General features: G+C 35.0%; 1 protein-coding gene across 2 annotated transcripts; it reads right to left on the bottom strand.

Annotated features, from left to right (window-relative positions):
- Window positions 1-532: 532 nt before the first annotated feature.
- Window positions 533-27,124, bottom strand: LOC136345532 (corticotropin-releasing factor-binding protein). 2 transcript variants are annotated; one of them, XM_066293955.1, is made up of 9 exons: window positions 26,999-27,124; window positions 19,277-19,608; window positions 13,654-13,759; window positions 13,210-13,373; window positions 8,257-8,467; window positions 7,793-7,980; window positions 3,689-3,797; window positions 3,315-3,477; window positions 533-876 (listed from the first exon to the last, which is right to left on the bottom strand). In XM_066293955.1, exons 2-9 carry the CDS (start codon window positions 19,400-19,402, stop codon window positions 870-872), a joined length of 1,074 nt encoding a protein of 357 aa, XP_066150052.1. In that variant the 5' UTR covers window positions 19,403-19,608; window positions 26,999-27,124; the 3' UTR covers window positions 533-869. The 2 variants fall into 2 exon arrangements, with proteins under 2 accessions (XP_066150052.1, XP_066150054.1); XM_066293957.1 differs by having other exon boundaries at window positions 7,805-7,980.
- Window positions 27,125-27,627: the final 503 nt, after the last annotated feature.

Raw genomic sequence — 27,627 nt, 5'->3', positions numbered from 1 at the left:
CTACTGTATAATGTTGCCAAGAAATTGATTAGAAATTTTCGTTTTGTATCATTAATTTTTTAGTTTTAAATTCCGAAAACCTGTAGGATCCTTCGATGTAATAATGCCTTTTTCCTGCGCATTCTCATTTGAGATGTGACCTTTAAATATTCATTTATCGCCATCTATTGGAAATAGACACAGTTTCAGAATGTCAAATTCTTCAGGAGGTAGTAGAAAAATGATTTTGTACAGGGCAGAAGAAGAGAGCACGAAATCTGGTTGGCGCCTAATTTATAGATCAGGTTATGGCACGCAGTTATTGATCTTCTGTTGCGCCCTCTAGGATTGAAAGGATGAGCTGAACAAATCGATAAATTATAGAATAGCAGACCCGCTATCCAACCAGAGAAAAACAGAATACTATATAATAAATTTTTGGAGAATTCCTTACCCCAAGTAACCGCTAACTACATCTCTTCCGTTGAATTATTTATTTTTTAGTGTTCATTAGTAGTCAAATAGAAAAAAATATTATAAATTAACACACATATTCAGTTATTGATATTATTATTTATTTTCCACAGATGCTTCAGTTCACTTTGTACATACAATGAGAAGTTACAACTTGCCTTACCGCCCTAACCCTTACAAAAACAATTATAATGTTATTATATGAGTAGATATATGTATATAAATTAATACTAATATTTAAGACTCGTTATGGACTTGTCAAAAACGAAGCAACAATAAATTAACTATAATAAAACGAGTCCATGAATAACCAAATAAGTCTTTACATATGTGCTATGCAAACTAAAGAGAAGGCTGTAAAATAACGAAGATCAAACGGTTTCCTCTTGTAGCAAGGTCTTCTTGGGGGAAGAAGTTTATTTCCTACAAAAAAACCATAGTATAAATTAACATGGACACATTACCAGTTCAAGTGGAGAAATAGGGATGGTGCAAGTGGGAGAACGACCATTTAAGATTTAATAGGCCTCCGACAAAGACCACAACGAAGTGGGTGGAATCAGTCAAGCCAACGTCGCCGTTTTGATATTTAGATTAGTATTGATTTCGCTACCTTCAAAGCTATGAAAACTTTTAAAACTATCAAAGCAAAAAGCAACAATTTAAATACATGGAAAAACAGGTAATCCATAGCTGAAACGTATATGAGTAAAAATTTTGAGACCATGAGAGATCTGGTAATACTGGACTGATTCCGTCCACTGGGTCGGTCCGTTTGGCCGACATCTCAACTTCGATTTTTATATTAATGTGGATTTGACTGCTTTTATGACAATAACATTTTTTTTAATGTCAGAACAAAAAGCAGCAATGTAATTAAATCAAAAGAGTCACAATAAATCTATCATTATAACTTATATTAGTAGAAATTTCCAAACGGTGAGAGGTCTGGTAACGCCAAACTGACTCCGTCCACTGGACCGGTTTGTCCGGCAGACCTCTCCATTTCAATTTTTAGATTAGTGTGAATTTGATTGCCTTCGCAACGATGGAAATTCCTTAAAATACCGGAACATAAAGCATTGGCATAAATAAATGGAAAAAAACATTAATTTATTTCTAGAATTTATTTTAGTGCAAATTTTGAAACGGTGAGAGGCCTGGACGCTGTCCCGCCTCTTCCAACTCTAACCGCTAATTTCTCGATCCACTGCGTTGCTCTTTGTCGGAGGGACATTAAACCTTGTACGGTCTTTCTCCTACTTACGCAATCTCTATATTTCCACGTGAACTGATGATACCTAGAGAGTTAGAGCCCTGCAATCATCGCAGAAATTGCAAAACTTTCAATGAAAACCTTCAAACAAAAATAAATCTTCATAAATATTCATGAAAGGTCTGAGAAGAGCTGTACTGAAGTCCAGTTTACACAATGACAAACCGACATAACAACAATACGTTAAAGGATGCTTGTATGTATGTGGATGTTTCACGACATTTCTTTATCAGCGCACATTTTCTGCGAACCACTTTTTTAAATTATTCTTTAGAAAAGGAATAAATTTAGTAAAAGTTGAAGTGTCTTTCTGGAAAGGAACAAAGCAAACTGCCTCGTTAAGATTTTAATTGCGTTATTATTACGACTTGTGAATATCAATCATTCACTACGTGTGAAAGAATTTTTTTTTTTTTAATAGAACACAACCAAAAGGAGCTTTCAACATAAAAGCTTAACAAGGAATTGAAAACTAGCCTTTAGACATTTAAAAGCAACTCGAAAGTTATAAAAGTGCATTGAGAATAAATTTTTCCATGATCCACTAATCGTTTTATGCATCTTTTTCGTTCAGTGTCTTTCCAATAGAACGATGGATATTTTTAGTTTACGATGCGAATTTAGTCATGTATAAAAATCTTTGGAACATGCTCCCAATGCAATGGAGTGTGCAATTGCAGTAAAGAATTATGTTATATTCGATATACGTCATATGGGGTGGGCTTCCTCGAAACAGGCTCATAAAGTCTCTGCTGGAAGCCTCATTAAAGTTTTTTTTACAACGCCGCGAAATCTTAAATGGTAACCCAATTGCAGTTGAAGGGGGAAAAGTCCATTTCAACTCGTCAGAAAAGATCACCATGAAGGGATGAGGGTTAGTATTAAGTGAATCAAATATCTAAATAGCTTAACGTGAAAAATCGTCTAAAAAGTGGGAGGAAATCCAACTAAATCCTAGTGATTTTTTTAGAAAGATGCCGTCAGATCAAATCAGCCACTACATTGCACTAAACAACAAATACCCATCTACATCCTTAAATCTGATTTATTAATTCCGCTAAACATTCATTTTATATGCATATAACTCTGAGAGACTCCATATTCCAAAGGGATGCCTCGATTTCATGGCAATTGACATGTAGTTTCTGAGGAAAAGCTCACAAATTTGAAACCAGTTAGAGTTATTTTCTGAGGGAATTGTCGAATTTGTATAATATTATTTACAAAGAAGAAATCAATCTTCATTTCAAATAAGTTTCGCTTTACCTCGGCAAGTGAAATTTCCTTCCCACATTTTATCATTGGTGTTTACGTTTGGGTTTATGATCAATGGGAAATCAGCTATAATTTTTTCCCCATTTATTTGGTTCTTGGGAAATACGAGGGAAATAAATATGAAAATGAGTATCGAGAAGCCCGCAAGTTTCGTCCTCATTCTAGAAAACACTAAACTGGATTGAACTTCGAAAAATCAAATTTTTGAGAATATGTGCAAAATTTCTCTTTAGCACTTCTTCATAATTTGGCCAGCGATGTAGCGCAATCGACCACTTCCTATAACGACTTTCTTTATAGATTTACTTACATCTCCAGAGTTACTTCATCAGGAAGGCAGGCGACACTCATATAGTTGGTAATGTCGTTTTTTGTCAGCTTTGAAAAGGATACTGTAACAGAATTGTCGAAGGCCCCACTGGATACTAGGCGTACTGTCGTGGTGTCACATGCGATATACTCGGAATATTTGCCTGATAAATAAATAAAATACTGAGAATTATATGGCCGAGAGTCTTCTTTCCTTGGTAAAATCCTTCATGCCCACTGAATTTCTTTACAAATTCAATTTTAAAAGGAATTTAAATTTATCATAGGTGAGCTAGAAATCGCTCGCTTTTGTGGCAGTTTAGGGAAGTTGCGTTTTGGCAATGCGGTTTGTCGTAAATGGTAGAAATTAATTACCTGATTTGGAGTTTAGACCACAAAGGGAATCTGCCACTTTCATGTTGCTACTGTCCAGTCCAAACGAGCCTCCTATTTGAACGTAATCCCCCAGTCCGCGCTTTTGGCACTAAAGTAAATTTACAACCATTACTTGAGGAGCGAAAGCCCTTAATAACAATCTTACAAACGAACAGATTGTTGCTCTACACAGTCTAGCAATAAAACAAGGTGCTTTGCAAGTTCTAACCACACGATTGTTGCACATGAAGAGAAAAAAAAATTGAAGTTTGTTAGTTGGAAACTGGTTTTTAGTGCTTCCGAAGTACTCCTTCAGGGAATTTTCTTTAAAAACAATTTGGGAGAAGCATCTCCCCTTAAAAAGAGAATTTTCCTACAAAACGTCGTCCCTGGAGTTCTCAAAACAAGGAAAAGTTCGTTTCCAGAAAATATTCCATCCATTGCGTATGCGAGGAAATATTCATAGTAAGATAAAAGTTTCTTTGATGAGCACAAAGCTCCCCAAAATTAGCGTAAACTTCTTCAAATTGACGATAATGGCCCCCATTTTAGAGGCATTTGCATGCAGGGAAACCAACATGTAGGAAAATCTTTCTTATGAGAGCAAATGTGCATTAAGAATGTCATATCCATGTTAAGTGAACCTTTGCCGATGGCAGCAAATGATCTTTAAATGCGTAAAAATCTTCAACAAATGTTTAAAATAGTGAAAGTAGTCAATTTTGCTTGCAAAACCTTTAGCCCCAAGGTGTCAAAACCGGAATAGAATTCTAAAAATAATAATAATTTTCCAATTTTGAAAACATTAAAAAATACGACAATACTCAAGAGCCCATTTAAAATTTGTCTGATTGATGGTTGTTAATACTACATTAAGTGGACTTTTAAAATTGTTTTTTGTTGATGAAAATCAGTTTCCAAAATACAGCCTTTAAAAAAAGAAGAAATTAGTCATTTTGACTATTTTTATGAGTAACTTATACAGACACTAGTAGTTCCAGCAGAAATGTAGGGGTAAGTACAGGTGAGAGAAGGACCGCATAAGGTCTAATATGTCTCTGATAAAAACTAACGAAATGGGTTGAGGGACTAGCGACTGAAGTGGGCGGAGTCAGTCCAGTGTTCCTAGATCTCTCACCGTTTCAGAATCGGCGCTAATGTAAGTTCCAATGATGAATTCATTTATTTTCTTTTTTAAATTTATTTACATTACTGTTTTTTGCTCTGTACTATATAATAATTAGAAGTATAAAATACCGAGTAGTTATAGTTGATGATTGGTTACTATTGTTCTTTATATTTTTAGGATTAATTCATACTTTCAATAATTGTCGGAAACAATTGATCTTATTAATATATATTAATTGCATAATGTTTAATTAATTTACAAATATGGAATTATTGGATTTAATGTAAATTATTTATTCTTCAGTTCTGGCTGGAATGAAAACATAGGAGCTGATAACTAAGGTTGCTGGCTGTACGATTCCTACAACTTAAGGTTGGTGAATCATTCGATCGAGATATCTGCTGACTAAAGACGTGCATAATTTATTGTGTGTAACATCTGATGTTTTAAAAATTTAGATTTCGGAAGGTAGCGAAATCGATACTCATTTAAATGTCGAAGTGGAAACTCCGCCCACTTTGTTGGTCTTTGTCGGAGGCATATTTAATCTTATGCGATCCTTTTCCCACTTGCACAATCCCTATATTCTCTTTTAAACTGATGACACCTGTATACAATTAGAAATACATAAGGGCTTAATCCATACCTAAATGTCCAACAGCTATTTAAAATTAATAAATATGTTAGGGCTCTTGGTATTATTTTCAATATCAGTGGTGAATCATGGCGTTCCTGACATCTGCAGAACCTGAATTATAATCATTCCTAGTTCATACATAGGTAGATGCATAGTTGAAGATATATCCGAGGCAATATGCACGGTCTTCAGGAAATTCTCGATATGAGAAGAATTAGGCGAGTTCTGATAGATTCCCTCACCTCGTTTTCGAGCTCATTCATAAAATTCTTGACAACTGAGCAGCCTCAATTTAAATTTAAATTCAGATATACCCGTGAAAATTGGTAAATTTCATAGTTAAATCTATAGTTTTGAAAGCGTTTCTGGTATGGGAAAAAATGATATCACTACAGGAATCATCGGTCCAATGGTTCATTAACCAGTATATGGTACGCAAGGTGTCTCGAAAATGTATGTCAAAAATAGTATCATTGGATTATTTGAGTCAATACATTAGAATTTTGGTTAAAAAATAATTTGAAAAAAGTGTCTCGATTAGACGCTCTTGGAAGTCATAGTTATTGAAAAAAATGTTTTTTTGCTATAACTGATTTCAGTGAGACTCATTGTGTATTTCTTCATTAGCAGGAGGTAGGTTCATGTGCAAGTGGTAGGTTCTTGGTCATCTTCGTAAAAAAAACACCATAAGTTTTTACTGGATAGCTGCGTGGTGTTGTTTTTTTTCTGGTGATGCATTAAGCCTTTCTCCAATTTTTCCACCTCTTAGAAACCTCTAGAACGATTAACATTCCACGACAAAAAAATTGTTTTTCTTTTCTCCTACAATACACCAAATTGCCATCACATTGATAATTGTCGATATTTTTCATTGTGAAAGCTGATGGTACTTACGGAAAATGTAAAAATGTGTAAAATTTTTTAAAAGTTGTTCCTTTTGAGATCAATAATGGCGTTCTTTAGTGAAGAATGACCGATATAGTTAAAATTATGAGATTTTGTCATAATAATCTGACATCTTGTGTTACGATTTGTGCGACGCGATTCCTGACTCATCGGAAACGCGATGACCAAACATTTGCGTGAGTGGTTAGATCCCTATGGAAAACCTATACAACCATGTGGGATAAACCCATAACTTTAACCATATCGGTTATTTCTTCCATCGGAGAATGCCATTATTGATTTCAATAGAACCTTTAAACAAATTTTGATAAATCTTTATGAAATTTTCCCTAAGTGACAACAGCGTTCATATCGACAAATATCGATAATTATCGATGTGATGACAAATTTGTGTATTGTATGAGAAATGATTTTTTATTTCGGCGTGAAACGTTAACTCTACGAGATAGCTCCAAGAGATAAGAAAATTGAAGAAATGGCGAACATATTTTAGGAATATAATCAATACAATGCAGCTACCCAGTGAAGATGACTAAGAAGTTACCACTGGCACATTCCGAATAAACACGAATGATACATGAAATTCTGTGCTAATTAATAAATGCACAATGGGTTTCAGTGATATCCATTGAAGCATTCTCCAAATGTAGCAAGAAACATGTTTTTTTGAAGAACTTTCATCGTTGATAACATCTAAACGAGGAGCTTTTTTCGAATGATTTTTCAACTAAATCTCAATGTATTGACACAAATAATCTCATGATACCATTTTTGACATGAATTTTCTGGACACCCCGTATCTATTTCTCCCAATTTACTTCCTGAAAGACAGGGTCCGCCATTTCAACTGAAATATTTCGGATACACCGCACAACTTTTCATAATATAAATATATGAAATGTTCTTGAGTTCCGCTTTTACCACTTAATCATTTCCAATATATCTACATACATTATGAAGAGGTGCACGAACTATTTCATTACTGAAAGCTCAGCTACATTTACTCCGATGGGTCAAATATTTAAAAGCTTATTAAAAATTTAAAGCTCCGTTCTAAAAGTCATTCGACAAACCCGTTCAAACATTCATTAGAACGGGAATTAATTTCAAAGTGCTCTTCTTTTAGCAAGATTTATCCATTACAAACCTCAGCTGAAATCTGTTAAGCAGCAAGAAACCCTCAAACGTTTCCTTTGTGAATGAAAATTTATGAAAGTTTACTCTTGCAGGGAAAACAGATGGAAAATTGCTTCGGTTGACGCATACTTTTCGTTTATGTATTATACATATACATAAGACGACGCAGATAAATTAACAGAACCCTCTAACATTTAAATCTACTCTTGCATATATGGAGAGGAATGGGACATATTTTTCTCTATGACTACTAAAAAATCTCAGATGATGTGTTATAGAATTAAGCATGCACTACCTCAGTTCGAACCTTGTGGAAAGTGCCAGTTTCAAATTCGATCCCTCGTTCTCTCGTAGGTGTAATGCCAACATTAAGGGCTAAAACCCTTACCGAAGCCGGAAACAAAGAACTTAAGCTGCAATTTGACCTTCTGTCGTAGTTCCGGAGGGTATAAGTCTCATCAAGTTGCACCAGAACATTGCAAGCTATAAAGAAGAAAGTTTATGGTTATCCTTCTGACATCGATGTCCTTCGAGTGGCAATCCCGGTGTATATAGGCCTTCTAAAAGGGCCGAAATTTACTCGTCACTAAATAGAAATGAGTTTTAATTAGCCCTTAAATGAGTACTTAAACGTAATTGAGCTTAATTTCATCTGAAAGGATTCACTCTAGCTGATGAAATCTTAAGAAGTCGTTGCTATTATGCCCGAAATTAGAGGAGTGGAAGATTATAAAGCCCTAATTAGTGTTTCGTACTTACGTGTGGGGTTTCTCACTATTTTCACGTTGAAACTGAAACTAGCGCCTCTGAAGGGCATTCGGTGCTGGATTAGGGCAACGTTTTGCGAACTTACAAAAGTTTCTTTTATTTTCTTCTTGCCACAAAATTCGTTGAATCGTGATTTTAAAGCTCTGGGATGGTCGTCTGGATTCGGGAAAATTTCGCCATTCAGTTCCCAACCGTCAACTACCTAAAATCCGGGAAAATTAAAGAGTAAATTGCTTTGTTCGTTAACTACTGAAACAAACGATTTTGCTGAAGGTCTAACACACTGATACTATGCGTGGGATGCCTTGAGATTTCGTGGAAGCTCTATGAAAAATTTGGAAAAGCAGTTTCCTGTTTTATTCTCAAAAACATTATTTTTTGCGATTAAGTCACTCCCGAGGAAACTTTTCTGTAGGCGTCTCAATAATACTAAATCAAATTTTACTCAATTTAACATTCACTAGGAATTTACTCCTTCGCTAAAAATTTAAAAACATAGAAAATTATGATAAAATACTGGACAAAAATTTGAAAAAATAGATATACCAGAAATATAAATAGAGCAGGAAGAAAAGGTCACAGAGAATTGTGGAAAAATTTCCTGCGATTTTAAAATAAAATCTCGTCCTCGTTTCTTTTGTTCATTTAATGATCAAATTACTTGAGATTACATAGGGTGTCCCATTTAAAGCTGTGATTGAAGATTACTCAAAAATGGTACGTTGTATGAAAAAAAATTGCAAATTGAAGTTCCCCAGTAAAGAGGGGGGCATGCCATAAAGATAGTGACTTTTAGCCAATACGTCATTTCAAGATCATTTTAAGGGCAAGTTTTTTTCCAAACGGCAACCCCGTATTTTTTTTACCGATCTTTTTAGACCTTGAAAAAGGGAATATCTTTTATTTGAACAATGTTTTTATTAGACATTTTGCTGCGGAGTTATCCGTGATTTTTGTCCAGTTTTGGAGATTGTCGAAATTATTACATTTTTTTTTCTAGAAAAGTTTTCCCCTGCATATTTTGTTTAAAACTCATAAAAATCCTTCTATACAATCAAAAAAATATATTTCAATTAAAAAAAAAAAAATATATATATATATATATATATATATATATATATATATGTATATATTTTAATTTGGCAAATTCATTTAAAATCTTGATTTGACAAACTTATGGAAACAAATGTTCAAAAGAATGTCCTTCCTGCTCTAAATTCGTCTTAACTCTTGTTCGAGAAGAATTGTTTACTCTCCGTAACATCACCCCGTATGTCGATTGACACGCTGTTTCAATTCTCCTGTTCATGCCATTTGCAGTTGTTGGTACTTCAACGTAAACTTTCTCCTTTTGAAAACCCCAGAGGAAAAAATCTGGTGAAGTCAGATCAGGCGACCTAGGAGGCCAGTTCACTAGACCGCCCCCTCCAGTCCATCGATTTGAAAACATTTCATTCAGAACCTCACGAGACATTCTAGAAACATGAGCTGGACAGCTGTCATGCTGGTACCATAACACTCGTCTAATTGCAAGCAGATCGTTTCCTAACAATTCTGGAAGATTATTACGCAAGAAATTGAAGTTCGTTTCTCCATACAAGTTTCCTTTAATGAAGAAAAGTTCAATTAACTATTCCCCAATAATATCGCACCATACATTCACCGACCATGGTCTTTGATGTTCAACTTCTCTTAGCCAGTATGAGTTTACAGCACTTCAAAAATGCAGATTATGACGATTCACTACACCATGGTTTGTGAATGTGGATTCGTCCGAAAACAAAACGGTGGAAAAGAAATTTGTATTTTGATTTAACTGCTGCTTTTCTTGATTACAAAAATTGACACGATTTTCAAAATCACTTCCATGAAGTTTCTGATGTAAAGAAATGTGTTAAGGATGATATTAATTTACATTTAAAATTCTTTGGACACTTGTCTTTTATATTCCTGAGTCGGCAGCAATTTGACGACTACTTACGTGGGGATCGAAGGCAACAGCTGCAAGACCTGCTATTTGATTGCCTTCATGTGTTGCACTTCGGGAGCGATTGCATTTTTATGTTTTCAACGTTTTCGTTTCTTTGACATTGTCAATAGCAATGTTGAAAGTCATCCAACAGAGAACTCTTTCATCTCGAAATTTTTCAGCATAAACTTCTACTGCTCGACAAACATTTCTTCTAGCCTGACCATAAATGTAAACCGTTTCTATATTCTCATCTGAAGTGCAGCGATCCATTTCAATTATTGAATTTTGAAATGATAATAATAATTTTTAAGTAATTTCTTACAGAACAATTAGATTGATTGTAGACTTTATTATAAGATAGACTCAAACAAGAGAAAATTAAAAAAAAAAAAATTTCCATTAATTTTTTTTGTATTAGATAAACGGATTGTTATGAGTTTTAAACATAATATGCATTGCAAAATTATTTTAAAATCAAGAATGCAATAATTTCTACAATCTCAAAATTTGGACAAAAATCAAAGATAACTCGGCAGCAAAACGTCTAAAAAACAAATTGTTCAAATAAAAGATCTTCCTTTTTTGAAGGTCTACAAAGACCGTTTAAAAAAATACGGGGTTGCCATTTGAAAAAAAAAACTTGCCCTTGAAATTACCTTAAAACAACGTTTTTGCTAAAAGTCACCATCTTCATGACATGTCTCCTTCTTTACCGGACAACTTTAACTTGAAACTTTTTTCATGCTACGTATTGTTATTGAGTAATCTTCCATCACAGATTCAAATGGGACACCCTGTATACTCAGTTCAAAAATGCACTAACCGATAATAATAATAATAATAATAAATTCTTGTAATTTTGGCAAAATAATGTTTCATAATAGAGTATCGAATGAGTTTCAGTAACAAAAAAAAAATTAGAAAGTTAATAATCGGTGACAATACCTCGCACAGTAATGCAATGCCTTGGCCTGCTCGGTGTCCGGATCTATCATCTATCGAACTACTTTGGGAAATTATGAGTCTCTGTCTTCAAAATTTATCGAGGCCTCCAGACAATTTGGATGACCAACTACACCACCCGCAAGTAGCATGGGCTGAAATACGCCAGGAGAATAATGATCATTTGTTGCAAAGCATACGGCGAAGGGCATATTCTTGCATTGTTGTACGAGGCCATGTCACTCATTATGAACTTTTTAATTAATAAGCGTTGTTTTTTTTTTAATGAAACTCTGATCATTTGATACTCTGTTATGAAGCATTATTTTATCCAAATTACAAGACTTAAATATTATTATTTCCGGGTGGTGCATTTCATGCGAAGGCGAGTGTATATTTGTTATATTTTTCATTTTATTTCCTTTATTTAAATCTTGCCCCTCTCGCAAAGTGAAAAAAACAGACACGCGAGACTTTTTATTAACTGAACTGCAGTATTTTCGTAAACGTGTTCACAATGAAAACTAATAATGATAATTCCTTTTCAAGTTTCCTACTTTCCCCAAGATAAAAATTGGAATTCTTCCACTATATTTGTCTTTCATTGAAATAAGAATTCCGTCTACTATGATAATATAAATTTCATTATTTAAAGATTATTCTGTAATATTGCTCTCTATATATCCCGCATATAACTTTTTAATATTCGATGGCAGTTTCAGTGTCCTGCCCACACACAAAGAGACGAACCTGTTGGAATAGAAAGAGACATTTATTGGAAATATGCAGATTACCCCCTATTCCTCAAAAAACAAATTGAAAAGCAAAGTAAACCGAGTGTAACGGAAGTGGTGTCATTTGAACTACGCTTCTCTCAGGTAAATCAAATCTAAACTAACCTGCATTTGACAAGGTAAACTATCGTATTGGATATAAGAGACAAATCCAATAGCGATTTCCGCAAATATCAACGAAATGCGATTTAATTGGATATCGACATTCAGTTTCAAGAGGAACGTTGTGTTAGATTTTCATGAAAAATTTCATTGAAAATATTTCTGTTCCACCCCCCCAGTTAGGAAAATGAAGTCTTATATTCACGGCCATGGCTTTATTAAACTTGGTCGAGCTGCATTTACCGGCACGGTCATCCGGAAGATATTGCAAAGAATGTTGGACCTTTGGAAACGTTGATATCAACACCTAGACATAGAGATAAAATCTATCAATCGGAAATTAGAATCGTTGGATTTTGAAGTTCTGGAAATGGAAAACAAAATAGTCTAGTGTGACGTTGGTGAAGACAGAATGAAAGATTCATTAAGGGAGAACATAAAAAATACTAGAACACTTAGGTGACAATAGCTTAAAAATTGAACACTAAATCTATCATCGATTTGGAATTCCCAGGAAAGCGAAAATTTTCGAACTCAAAGAAAGTTCCTGGAAAGTTAAATCCACGAGTGTACGCCTCTAATATGAATTCTGGCATGTCGAAGTTAAAAGCATGAGGACGATGGACAATAGAAGGAATCCCGAAAATGAAAGAAACTGTAACATTGAAATGACGACAACTAGAGTCCTAGCGAAGGATCGTGAAAGCGGTAGCTACCATCCTGGGTTTTTGGAAAAAGCTTCAGAACTTCACCGAATACTTTGAAGTTGACACTGAGGAAATCCCGCCTCGCGAGATTGTATCAACCTAAACAATACTCTCAAAATTGAAAAAATTACAAGAGCTTTTCTTCGGAAACGATTTCAAGGAATTGTATTGTCGAGGAACATAAGCTTCAGAATTTCCAGGAGCCGCCCACCATCGAAAACAAATCTGAAGATGTTGTTCTCTCCTGGAAAGGCGCTTCAGAGCTTCAAAGATTTGTTTGAGCTGACTTACGTGAACTTACCTGTCCTTTAATACCATCCTGTTCGTTAAATCTATACGTTAAACAAACCTGCCAAGACATGTTGACTAAGACGCAGTGCGGGGGTATGACGGTATCAGCGCGAGGGTGATCGTTCTTAACTCTTACCACAACAAGGCCTCCATTCTCACAAGAAACGTCGAGGTAATTGAAAGTTATTTCTATCACTTGGTCTGGTTCCCCGAAAAAGTAGATCCCGCATACTTTTCCTTCCAAGTGTATCTTTCCCTTGTAATAAAACTCGCCCTCCTCTGATGCCATATGCATACATTCTAGAAAAATAAAAACGAAAACGTAGTATAATCTAAGATTCCATTAAAGTTTAAAGTTTCCGTAAATGGACCGAATCTTCAAACTCCTTAAGTATGTATGAGAAAAAGTTCAGAGTTGAGCATTAACTTCTTCGAAATGGAATTATTAGGGAATGCTTTGATATGCTAACCACGATCTTAACATGTATATTAAATCAGACTTTTGATGTTGATAACTGAAATCGCACGTGTACACAGCTGATTAAATTCCTGTATTTAGAAGCAATTTAGGAAAATTTACCTTCGATATGATGTTCAGAAATCCTCTTAGGCCTTATAGGGGGCGACAGGAAATCGTCTCTAATTTCCCGGTTAAAGTAGAGTTTTGAAGACGGCCGGAAGTTGACCTAGAAAATAAATTGCTCATTAAATTACTGTAATATCTAGAATAAACCCAACAGTCGCACCCAGCATATGAAAATAAATTCTCATTTTTATGTATCAATTCTCTTGAGTTTCCCGCCATATTTTGCCAAATACAAATGGAAATTCATTCTTGTTTCCGCCCACTTTCACTTAATCACTTCCATTTGAGACGTGTTTTCCCAGAACTTTTCTCGGAAGTTACAAAGATAAGTTCATTTCGTTTATATTATTCATCCATGCGATTTATTCTGGTTTCTCTAATTGTCCAACAGGAGCATGGCTCAAAATAAACACATTTATCTGCCCATTTGGTTGGTCAGAATTAATTATTTATCTCTGGCAGTAAATCAGCGGGGACGTAGAGTTATTCCTAGTTTGCATTCGACTGTAATGATTTGTGATGCAACAAAATTGTATTACAGGCATGCAATAAACTGACTCTTGCAACATGTAGGACTAGGGATATTATTAGAAAATTTCTATGCGGAATGTTGATGTTCACGTTGAGAATGATTTTGTGTAGGTGTAAATCCTTCAAATTCCTCGTCACTAGTTAAAAAATTAATTTCAAAAAATTGAGCTTTCTCGCCATAATTCAGGGAGGGCATGCAAATAAGATAGAAACTATCAAAAACATTAAATTAGCCAAGACCTGCCCTGCAAGTCTATGCGCTTTTCAGCATTTTTGAAATTTATTGTTCACAAAACGGTTATACAAGATTGCCACATTGGCCTGTACAAGAAAGACGGCCATCTTCAAAACATCGATATACATACAGAGTGTTCATCTAACAGCCCCTCGGACTCCTATGAGTTTATTTAGGATTTTAGAAAAAAATGGAGATGCATATGAGGCTAATGAAGGTAAATTTTGAAATTGGTGATAGCCCCGCAGGGTGTCCCAAAGAAGCGGAGAATAATAAAGTATAGTTTTTTTTTTAATAGGACCTTCTGTCTTTTTTCTTGTGACAAAACCCTCTCTGGATGTTGTGTTAGTTCCTAAACTCCTAAATTTTTTACTCTGAGATAAGATCACTCGAAGCTATGACGTTTTAAAAGAAATTTTAGACATTTGCAGAGCCTTATAAAGAAAATAACGTCGCACTTAAGTTAAATTTTGATAATTTTGGGATGGATTCTGATGTAAGATCACCTTAATAGGCACGAATGCTGATTTAGCCAAAAATGCACATATGCTATTCATGACAGAAACTTTAATTATCACCTTTTCAACTTCAATTTTCTCGAGTTTTTCCATTAAAATGGGAGGTTTTTAAATGTTAATGGAGTCATAAATTATTATGGGGAAAACCTACATTCCTGGACAAGTGACTGAGTGATAATCACGCGATGCCACGGTTTTGATGACTTTTGTTCTGAATTTTGACAGTCCCACTTAAAAAATTTTAACTTTTAGACACTCCGCTTCCTTGGAACGTCCTGTAGGATTTTTACTAATTTCAAAATTGCCTTCGTAGGCTTCATATACATCCCCAGAATAGATTTTTCATGAAATCACAAATAAACTCATAGGAGTCGCAAGGGCTATTAAATGGACACCCTGTATATTAACACCAGAGCTAGGACGATTCGTAAAGTGATAGTATACCTTAATCTCAGATTTTTCGTTTGTACTTTTATTTCTTAGGGCAACACCCGGAATTCTCAAATTGCCTAGATATCAAGAATAATTTCTCTAACTCAAGTTCTTAATGTGTCTCAAAGTTTTAGAGTCGCTCAGTTCTATTTTCAAGAATATCACTCAAAATGCTGAAATTTACCATTTCTCCGCTACCTGCACGAGGTTTCAAAATTGTCTGACAATTTATGTTCAAGAACTACTTTAATAATTCTAAAATCCTCAATAATCAATAGTTCTTCTCACAATTATCTCAATATTTACTCTGGTTGTTTCAAAATATGGAAAAAAAAACATAAACTTTTCTCCAAAATTTAAGACAAGGAAAAGTTACCCTCTGCCAAGTAATATTTTTGACTTTTCTGAAATGGTTTGTCTTTCAGAAAATCCTCCACAATTTTAGCAAATTTGCCTAAATTTTAGATATCCAAAGCAGTTCTTGTTTTCCATTTTTTTAGATTGAGGGGGATTCGTGGACGGATAAATGATTGTACACATTACATAAAAGTCTTTCAAATTTTAGTGAACTGCGAAATATCGTATTTGAGGCCCGTTCATTTACCATGAAAAAACACACGAAAAATTTTATGACTGAAACTGACGGTCGAGGGAGTGATTTTTACTTATTGCAGGTAATTGCCATGAAACTTTTAGTACCATCATTCTCAGTTTACATCGAAAAATGGAATTCATACGTAACAAATAAACTCAAAATTCACAAATTAAAACTGTCCTTCGCAACGTGCAAATAACGACCTTTTTTCAATTTAGCAACGTATCCGGCATATTGGCCATGTGCCATTTAATATTAAATCAAGCAGCGTCATGTTCATAGACAAAATAAAATTTAATCTAACGATGCAATCATACCTTTATAAAGTAAACATACCGGAGTTAAGCCCTTGATGGGTTAACTTTATAGCTCCACAACTGCCCGAATAATTGATTTATCGGTGCGTGTCTCTAATGAGCAACACAGCTATTTGTAATTAGTACTCAGCGTATAATTACTAATTACAGTGCCTTATGAGCTAAAAGGCAAATAATTAGAAGCGGATTAGGATTTTTTACAATGATAGAAATCACATCGAATTGTTAATCTCACGTTTGCTTTAGTCAGGCGAATTACTAATAAACGAATATGTGTCTTAATTATTAAAATCTACGAAGTTTAACACCCACGAGTTAATCTGAGTGTGTAAACACCCGACGAGTTCGTCCCTTTTCTTGCAAAAATTTCGATTTCTTACGGCACGTTGTTAATTTCCAAACTAATTACCGAACGGGCGATAATTTATAATTTTAAAAGTGCACGAGACGTAATTTTAAAGTGACAGTTTTCCGAATTAATTAGCGGCCATCTGCTGTGTTTACACTAAAAACTTTTAGGCCAACAACTACACACAAATTGGGAGTCTTTGCCAGAGTTTCATTCACTAAGCTGAAATATTAATGGACTGAATCCACGTCTATGAATCGTGACCAAAATAGCGAGCATATAGCTGTAGTTCAGCAGGAGATGAATAAGAATTAACAAGATTAAGAGTGACATGTTATTTTGGACAGGAAGTCGCGCTGATGGAAGTGCCATGTCTAATGCTTAAGCTTAAAATTACATTTTAGCCTTGGTTTCTATAGAAAATGGAGCTTTCCTGTAACCTCGAAACTTTAGCTCAGTTTAAAACATAATTAAGAAAGCTCTGGCCAGTTATTGTATTCTCTGCTCTTTAATATGGGAGATAATCTCGGGATAATAAGTAGGATAAAAGCCCTAATGCTTTAAAATTGTCTCTTTAGTAGAAACGCAGAGCCTTATTGGGCCTATTTTGCTGCTAGTCTTGGAAGCCAAATATAATCTCGAGAGCGGTTTTACTCTGCTTTGTTCCAAATTCAATCTAATCATCTATTCTTGCTGCATGTTTCTCAGCATATTACTCTATCAACTTCCAGAATGGTGCACGATCTGCAGTCTTCCCATGGTCTGCCATAAAACCGTAATATCATTCAAAAATTTAATTTATTCTCGTTCAAGTCAATATGGTTTGCAAATATGTAACAAACTTCGTATAGGGAAATTCCTGTTAATTTTAAAGCATCAAACTCGAATATTTCCACCCACTGTCTAAAGTGGGTTTTTCAACGAAACGTAATACGTCTCGAAAGAGAATTGAAGCCCTCTTTTGAGAGCCTCTTGCGGGGGAACTGCATTGCTTGTTGAAGAGAATTGAAGGTGGTGAGGAGAGGCAGCGGAACTGGACATACAGATTGAGAAACGTGCTCTCTTTAACGCACAAATTAGAGAAAGGAATTGTGATGATGATTAATGCTACAATCCAACGGACAAAACACGAATTTGTTGAAAAAGTTATTTTTAAAAATTAAACAAAAACATTACCTAACTAAATAATGAGCATTTTCCTGTGTTTTTCCTACAAACAATTAAATTCTTCTCTGCCATTCGTGGGCAAAACATTTCACTTTAGGGAGAGGTTAATTCCGGCTCTGGTATGTCCACAATGGATTCGATACTGCTAATTTACAAGATTTAACATCAGCAGGTTTTCTGGTTGCATAATCATAAAGCATAAAGAATAAAGAGTAGTAAGCATAATAGGTAAAAAATTATCATAACCGAAATGTTAGTTATAATTTCTTTACGAATGTAATTCAACTCAGGACAGATTTTACAGCACAACAGGTAGAGTTGCCAGTTTCCTCCCTTGTAACAGCTCAAGTTTTCCAGCAACGTCACGGGCATTAGTTGAATTTACTACGATTAGTCGAACGAAAACTCAAAATCTTCAAGCTGCCCTAAGTTTCTGAGACGTCCAACTAGTTGATTCTAGATCGCTCTGTTTCGCCTATATTTATCGATAGTTAAGGAAATATATCTACCTAGAAATTACATCTAGTTCTTAATTTTTTCCTTAAGATTGCGCAAATGTTATTTTTGCATACCAAAAAGCGACTACGCTACTGCCTCTTACACGAACGGGTTGTAAATTTTATTGTTTATACAAAACACATGTAACATATTTGAGTCCGAAATTCGTTGGTGCAGCGGGTCTGTTTGAGTTAATACATTTATTCAAATTTAAAATAGTAACTTTGATGCCCTCAAGGGCGAGTGGACCACGTCAGTTTTCCTTCATGTTCTAAAAAGCATCAAGTTATGCGAAACGTTTTTATGTAATAATTGAGACACTATACGAAATACGCCAACGTGGAAAATCTATTTTTGTAATTGTGGTTTATTGAAATTTTCACTTTCTTTAAGATCGAACCATTTTGAGTTTTGTGAAGTCACATGGCAATCGACTACGCCACTGCTTCTTGTACAGTCAACTAGAAAATTTGGTTAATTGGGAGCAATACTTTGAGAGATAGGGAGCCCCTAATTCTTTAATGCAATTTGTCAGTTTGGATCTCTATATCTTTTTTGAAATATCTCAGTTCTCTTAGGTTGGTGCGATGCAACTTCGATGGCACCCTTACCTTAGTTTAATTTTGAAATCCTTCAGCGTTGAATATGATTTTTTACTCTACTGCGTATTAACAATAGCTGAGCTAATTTCTTTTGCCAACATAATTTTGCTTCGTTTGATCTACATTGGATCAAATCGATTAAATCCTACACTTAAATTTCAATGCCTTGCAAATAACTAATTGTTTGGCGCTCGAGAGGAAGTCTTGGGAAGCCTCATTTCAACTGACGAAGTATATATTAACTTAATTGAAAACAAATTATCGGAACTCCTTTTGAGCAATTTCGCCTACTGCTTTATTACGTCCGAAGTATCATTAAACACTTCAAATTGATAATTTCCAATGTCAGACCATAATAAATACATCAACTTACCCCAAAGGGAGCTCCGGAGGTTGGAACCAACGCCGTCCATCCGTCTGGACGACCGCTGACCGCCACCAAAGCAAAAACACTAGCGGAAAAAAAAGTTTGGAAACTCAAAACCACGGCCGAAGTCATGTTACGGATTCTGAGATGCGGCCCTTCCTCAAAGGGTTTGTGAGTTCCGGGATGTGCAAGAGGAAGCGCGGCCAATGAACAAGTTGTTGAGGAGCGTCGCGTTTTATAGCGTCCAAAAAGGCGTCGAGGGCGTCTTGCGCTGCTACATAGTGCTGCGATGCCGATGGCTGGAACGCTTCATATTCCATGTAATGTTAAATTTCACCCTAAAAGTGTGCATGGAAGTGTCCCTTAAATACCGCACGTATCAATCACTGTCTTAATAAGCATTTAAGTGTCAAGAAACAGGATACGAACCACCGCCCTCAAAATAAATTTAGGTTGTAAGCAAATGTAGGGAATCTTTCTGGAATGTTCGTTCACATGCCTATCTTGACTTAGCATTAGCAATCATGACAAATTTGATATTTAAATTCATTATTCGTACATTCTAGGAAAGATAATCAAGTTCCTTTTCAGGGCACGTATACACTCCAGTTTTATCAGACTAAATAACGGTTCAAGGAAGTTTGTTCAAACATCCTTAAAACTCCACTGCAACTGCAATTATTGCATTCTTCAGGGACTAGTTTCAAGGATTTTACCTTTGTAGATGATGAATCCGTTTATATACACCATAAAGTTATTAATTACTAGATAATTATTAAGGTCAAGTGCTATTTGCTTGTCCTTAAAGGTGGAACTAAATTAGCCTGTCCTTCATTGATTTTATGTATTTACTGGGCAATTGGTTTTAGATCATCTCACCTTCGCACTATTTTCGAGATGATGGATTTTGAAGACTGTTCGTCAAGTAATTGCGAACCGAAAAAAAATAAGGGCACGGTCCCTCTCTGACCAAACTACGTTAATGTTTGGTTAAAGCAAAAGTTTGCCAACCTTGGATGATGAATTTTACGTGTCGAGGGAGGAAATATTGGTTCTAAAAATAGCTTAGAAGGAGCTTTACATGTTTATAAGTTCAGGAAAGTCGTAAAAAACAACAATTTCTTTTTCAAGAAACACTAAAATAATTGAAGATTTGCTTATACTCTAATTGACACTACTATAAGTACTATCACGTGCCTCCTCAGTGACGTAATTGATGAATATCAGTTTTTGGTTTCAAAACTTCAGTAAGGGAGATTTTTGAACACAACTTCTCCTAGATCGGCATTTAAGATCAATCAGGCTTGGTTCAGATTAAAAGTAACCCCCGGTTAAATTTTACTTACATTCTTAAAAATCTTTTCTACATTTTTCGATATACTTATTATTTCTAAAAATTCAAAATTAACGAGATAAAGCAATTGAGAATATTAACTAAGTAAGAAATATTTGGAAAGGCACTCATGGAAAAAAGAGAATAGAGGAACTTTTCTAAAGTGCATTTTATGGATTCATAAATTAATAATATTAGAATCTGATCATAATCCTATTTGATACGATTCTTCAAAATTTTCACTATTGATTTATTTCAATGATCAAAATTCTTCAGAGGAAGTCTCTCCAGCCCTTTAAAGCTAAATTAGTTGCTAATGCAAGCCGAATATGTTGTTTTACTTTTTTATATTTTTTTTAGGGGGGGGGGAGCAATTTCGATGTCGCATAACATAAATGTAACCTTATATTAATCAATTAAAAATTTGGCGATCAAAACCTAAAATTAAATTTACATAGGTATTTTAAACCCCTGCAATATCAGTTTGAGTATCTCCACGATTGAAAAGCAGAGAAGAAAGTACATCATAGTCGAAAATCCATCCTTGATACGGTTATTCGAACTATTCTAAGTTTAGATCTACCCCATAAACGAGGTTTTAATCGAATCAGGCATTAGGAAATTTCATGAAATATTTAAACTTCAACCCCCTAAAGCCAGTTCTGGAATGTACTGTGTTATTTTAGTCCTCAACTTTCTTATACAATAGCAATTAAAACTGTAAATTTTGCGGCATCCAGAAAATAATATTAATTAATATTAATTAAAGTAGTAGTCAGATATTTTTAGCAAGAGGAAACTGTTCACGGGAGCAGTGAAATCAAGGCAAAGCATTGGCTAATTTCTTGATTTCTATGGATATTAACTTCTCGTGAAACTGCCTGCAGATTGCCCTATTACCCCTGAAGAACATAAAAATTTACTTATTAACAACGAAATGGCCAAGGAACATGCGAATGTCTGGATTAGTCGATTAGCAGCCTCCTTCTAAATTACCCACCGGGTAAATTTACCAGTAGTATTATTATTATTAATGCGGACCATAGAGTCACTTGATCAATATTCCGGTAATTTTATTAACAAGGTAAATTCCATGGAAATATGACTAAAAAGTGTGATGGGCCTTAATCTGTGGTAACTGCCGAAGCCTAGTAATCTAACACTCTTTGCCCAGGATTGTCGGAAGCCTTTAACCGATATCTTTGCACAAAATGCTCTTTCAAAGGACATCCCCAATTGGTGCTTGCTCACGGGACTTTCCATAAAGCCCAACAGCTCTAGAAATCCAGGGAAGACCGAACTGTCCCACTTCCCTTTAGGGGATACCAACTGGATAGATAATCCGCTTCTAATTTCTCCAGCAGGAGGTATCAACTATAGTGCCCTCCAGTGATTTTGCAAAAAGGAGCGTACCCGTCCAAGGGCGTTCTCACATTGTTAAACTAAAAGAGATGGGACTGCACATGGTAAAGTTCACCTTCACTCCCACATGACTGATTTAAATGTCCTGCCAACGAGACTTCTTTGATTCCAAAGGAGGAGCTTGGTCATAAATCTAGTAAGTGGACACTGGTTCCTCCGACAACAGGAGCATCTGAGACATACGACTAGACAACTGGACATATTCTGGAGAAGTGTAGAGCTTTCAAGCTTCGCCACACGAGTCACTTGTGACGACCAATTTAGTTGTCCAACAAGATCAGACAATCACACCCTAACTGATTCTTCTGCTTGGCCAATTTTTTGGAATTCCTGTAATTCCATTAGGTGATACGTAATGGACGCGTCTCTGAGGTAGCAGGTCTCGTTAAGACTCTTTTTTCTCCTGCTTTCTTCGTTCATTCAGTCATTCATTAATTCCTTTATTCCTTCATATACAGGGTGCCCGATTTAAAGTAGTCCACCGAAAATATCTTGGATGGATTTTGTTTCTTCGGAAAGTCCCGAGACACGTAAATTTTACTTCTAAGAGGGATATTTTTAGATCATAAATTTGCAGGTGTAGAGTCATCCCCCTAAACGGGGTGGCAATTCCTTTAATTCTCTTTATAAGTATGTTAAAAATTTTTTGCTCCGCCTTTAAATGTTAAAAAAAAAACGTTTTAAAACATCGGTGAAATAAATCGTTCAAATTTCAGGTGGACTGTTTTAAATGGACCACTCTGTATATTTATTCAATCAATTTTTCCTTGGAAATAGAGATATTGGCCACTTTCCCTTCACATTATTTCTATGGTAATTTTTTGTTGGTAAAGTTACTAGGAATTTGCTGTATTAGCATTTAAGGACCGGTATTTGAAACTCCTAATAATTTTGCTAGCAACATCATTTTCATAGAAATAGAAAAATTGACTAAAACTCCGATATTCATCAGGTACATTGTTGGGAATCCTCGATAGACTGCAGAACTGTTCGAAGATGCATGGCTGATGCATCAGCAAATATAAATAAGTTTGTGAACCCTTATATACAGTGTTTGCAAAAGTATTGCAACACATTTACAACTTTCGTAAATCCGATATAAAAAAAAGCTTAAACACGTATAATTTTATTTTAAACAGGCCATTTAATACATTATTCTGGAAATTCAAAATTTTCACCCCTATCTAGCTATCCCTACTAAGTTTTTATTTTTAAATAAAGAGCTCGCCGTTGTAGTGTAGTAAATGAAAGTTTATTGAAAAAGGAATGCAATGGTATACTCAAAATTCAAATCGCATCTACAGTTTTCTTACAAAACAAAAAAAATTAGAACAAAGGCCATATCCTAAAAAGATTAAAATTTTCAATCTTTGCTTCCTAAATTAACAATCCATTCTTATTTCACTTTGAAAACCAGTGAAAAAATGGTAAAAAAACGTAGAAATTCCTAATCATTTTCAGTGTTAACAATTTTTTAAATGCAAAATATTTTAATTTTCTTAGAAATCAGTAGTTTAATTCAGTTGGTTTATTTCAAAAGCAAATAATTGATGTTTCAATCTTTTTGGGGTATGGAGATCGCAAAAAAACTTACGAAGAGAATCTCGTAAGAAATATCCAGACCAATTTATTGATAGAAGTGTGATTTGACGGATTAATAGAACCTTTCAACAAACTGGAAGTGTAAAAGTTGCTTCAAAATATAGAAGACCTCGAACAGACACTGGCGGCGATAAATCACTAGCCATTCTTTCATCTATGGGTAAAAGCCCTTTACACTCTATTAGCAAACTTGCTGATAAATTTGATGTGTCCGCGAAATCAGTAAGCGATCTGTTAAAACGAGAAAATTTTCATTCATACAAAATTTCCCACACCTAAGAGTTGATGTTTGAAAATTTTCATCAGAGAATGGAATTTTGTGAATTGATGCAACAATTTCTCATTCGAAAAAATATTTTTTTTGCGAAGTTTTATTTTCAGATGAAGCAACGTTTTGCTTAAGTGAATCCATTTATAGACATAATTATCACTACTGGTTTACAGACAATCCTCATTGGATGCAGATTCTGTTTACACAAAATCCGCAAAAAATCATTGTGTGGATGGATATGATCAGCCGCCAGTTCATCAGTCCATTTTCTATAGAGGGGAACTTAAACAACGCATCATACTTGTAGTCGTTGCAAAACGAACTAGTTCCATTAAACGCCACAATTTCTTCTGGAGAAAATGGCGAACGAATGGCTTAATAATATTTAGTAGCCACCAAGATGGTGCACCCAATTTTATGTTATGGCAGGGATTGAGACAGAATATTTTGATGAGATTTTCCCCACAGGATGGATCAGTACAAGAGGCGCAACACAATGGCCACCGCGATCTCCAGATCTTACGCGCTTGGATTGTTTTTTGTGGGGTCACTTAAAAGGCGTCGTTTACAAAAATAGACCACAAAACTTTAATTATTACACGAACGTAATTAGAATTAATAACAGCAATAACACTGGATAATTGCATAAAGAAGTTCGAGAAACAACTAAGTAGTTGCCAAATTGTTACTAGAGCGCAATTTGAGCATTTATTGTAGGAATTTCAATTTTGTTTGATGCAATAATAAATTTCCTTATTTTGCATTTAGTAATTTTTCTTTTTAAGAAAATTATAGATCCAGTTTCAGTTCTAAGTATACAGTTGTATCCTTTATTGAATTACCTTTCAGTTGATATACTACTTAATATACTGCGTGACAAAGAAAAGAGAACACCCCGTAAAAATGGTTTTATTTAAATAATTTTTGGTATGCACATCTGTATATGGGAACACAAAAAGCTATAAAATATTCAGCTATATTTGTCAAACGTATTTACGCGATATCGGGATTTTTATTTACTATAAAAACTGCAATAAAATATCAACAATATGACTGCAAATTATCGTTTATTGGTGTATAGTGCATTGATAAAGTGCTTTTAGATTAATCAAATATGCCTAAACTCAGAATGCAGCGAAATTTTCATCAATTGAGAGAGGTTGAATAGTGGGTCTATGAGAAACTGGTCAGCCATTTAGGGAAAACGCCACTATATTGAACAATAGTGTGAACACTATAGTGAAATATGGCCAAGCATGGTTCCAACAACAGCAAAAACAGACAGGAGGAGAGGTAGTAGACGATCCCGAAGAAGTACAGAACGGCAAGATCACTGCCGAACGCTGACGGATCAGTAGTTTGCTGAGTATGGAAGATCCATTGGGATTCAAACCATTTATTGCCGGATAAGAAGTTTTGGACTGATTTACTACTGTCTCCATCTTATGTCACCCCGCATCTTATATCATCGTAAAAATTGAATGCAATGGTGCAGAAAACGGATACATTGAAACCTGGAACTGGATAATATCGTATTTAGTGATGAATCCAAATTCTGTATGCATGATAGTCAAGCAAGAATAAAAAGGAGACAAAGTGAAAGGCGGGATCCTCGGTTTACAATACAAAGACATGTCCGTTACAGAGTGTAGGTAATCCTTTGAGGTGCTATTGCATATAGTAGCAAGTTACCTTTACTTTTCATTAGAGGCAGAATGACAAACAACGATACATCCGAGAAGTCCTGAAACTTTATCTCGTGCCTTATCTGGAAACTCTTGTTAATTCAGTTTTCCAGCAAGGCAATGAACGATCACATATTGCTTGAATGACTATGGACTTCTTTCAACAAAACGCAATCAATTTGCTACCTTGGCCACCTCGCGATCCTGACCTCTCACCGATTAAACATGTATGAGATATTGTAGGTAGAAGGTTGCATAATTTACTCCATCCCCCACAAACCCTAGCGGCGCTATGTCATGCTGTACAGTTAGCCTGGAATGAGATTCCCCAACAGAACATCAATCACCTCATTAGAACTATGCTTAGACGTGTGCTGGAGTATAACTATAAGACGCCGCGGAGGATCGACAAATTATCCATTTTTTTTTGGTTTTTTACAATTAAGTTTGTTCAGCTTTTTAACGTAGGTATTTGTTAAAGTATGTATTTTTTAAAGTATTTGTTTTAGCAAACATGCGCACCAAAAATTACGTAAATAAAACCGTTTTACGGGGCGCTCTCTTTTCCATGTCACGCAGTGTATATACTCACCATTTGAAAATAAAGAGTTGGTAGGAGTAGCTGGATAGGGACGTAGAAATGAACGTCGGGAATAATGCATTAAATGCTTCGTTTTTTTTTTAATACAATTATACGTGGTTGAGGATTTTTCAAAATATCTTGTTTACGAAAGTTATGAATGTATTGCAATACTATTTACGAACGCTGCATAAATAAATTTGAATGATGTAAAAAGCCAAAATTTAATCATAGCTCTTGAATCTAAATGGTTTTCCCCGTCTACCAGAGACGGGGCATCAGCTCTAAGGCTCAACTCACGTATTTTTACCTGTAATTAATGTCGAATTATTTGTGAAAAAATAATTATCAGTCATTCGCGACTGCAACTTAACTATGCTTGCTAATTGGACTGCTTCACACTTGCTCGATTTCCACTTTGAATAATTATTGCAAATTTCAATTAGTATCTTTACAAAGGACAGAATAGATCTATTATTTGCGTAACTACACGCAAATCAACAGACTCTTATTGACACTAACAAGGCTTGCACTGAAGATATACCTTCACGCAATTAATAAGTAAGTTGTTAAAGCCATTAAGCGACAACTTTTAGCACCCAGACAAGAATTGTACCTACAGTGGCAAAACCCCACTTTCTTAATTACTCATTAGCCAATGCTATAAAACTATTTACGGCGCTAATAAAGGGGCCGTAAAAGTCGGGGGGGTTTCTTTAATAAATCGGTAAACACGATACTTAAAGGGCCAATCGATAAACAACTTACGCGGTATGAAAGCTCTAAAAGGGTCTGTATTAATTTATGTACTTTACATTATACTGAAGAAACATACCTGCCAAAATTTCACTTAAGCCAAAGATACGTACTCTTTTGTGTCACGAAAGAATGTAAAATCTAGCAGAAAGCTGATGGTTTCGAGATACTTATCACAAGGCAAATATTGGACGAACAAACGGTGGATCTGTATTAATCAAAGGTTGATATTTTCTTAATGTAAGTATAGCGAAAACACTTCTTCTGCAAACATTTGCAGAGAGCCTCCTATTTATCTCTTCCCATTACCAACTAAAAGTCAATAAAAGACATATTTTTACGTAAATGCCGTTCTTCTAAGTTACGTACAAAATAACCACGTTTTGATATATACAGAGTGTCCAAGTCAAACGATTTTTCAACAATATATTGGCTAAACAGCATAAAATGCAAGCGACCTGTAACGAAAGTCGCCTAAGTAAGAGGGAAAGTAGTTTTTAGGTGCTTTATTAGTACAGGGAATTATTTAATAAATTAGAACGACAAAGCAAACATTTGGCCCAGTCTGGGATTTACTATGAACTACGTATTGAAGTTACCTACTTGGTAAATATTGCCTAAAGATATTTTAAGTGAAATAATAATGCCATAATTTTCGAGATTTCTCTATGTTACAAAAGCGAATTTGTTGCAAAAGTTTTTTCAAGG

The sequence above is a fragment of the Euwallacea fornicatus genome, chromosome 20 (assembly GCF_040115645.1).
Source record: "Euwallacea fornicatus isolate EFF26 chromosome 20, ASM4011564v1, whole genome shotgun sequence".
In the NCBI taxonomy this organism is placed as follows: Eukaryota; Metazoa; Arthropoda; class Insecta; order Coleoptera; family Curculionidae; genus Euwallacea; species Euwallacea fornicatus.
Note: the sequence above shows the minus strand (reverse complement) of the source record. Positions and strands in the feature narration are given on the sequence as shown.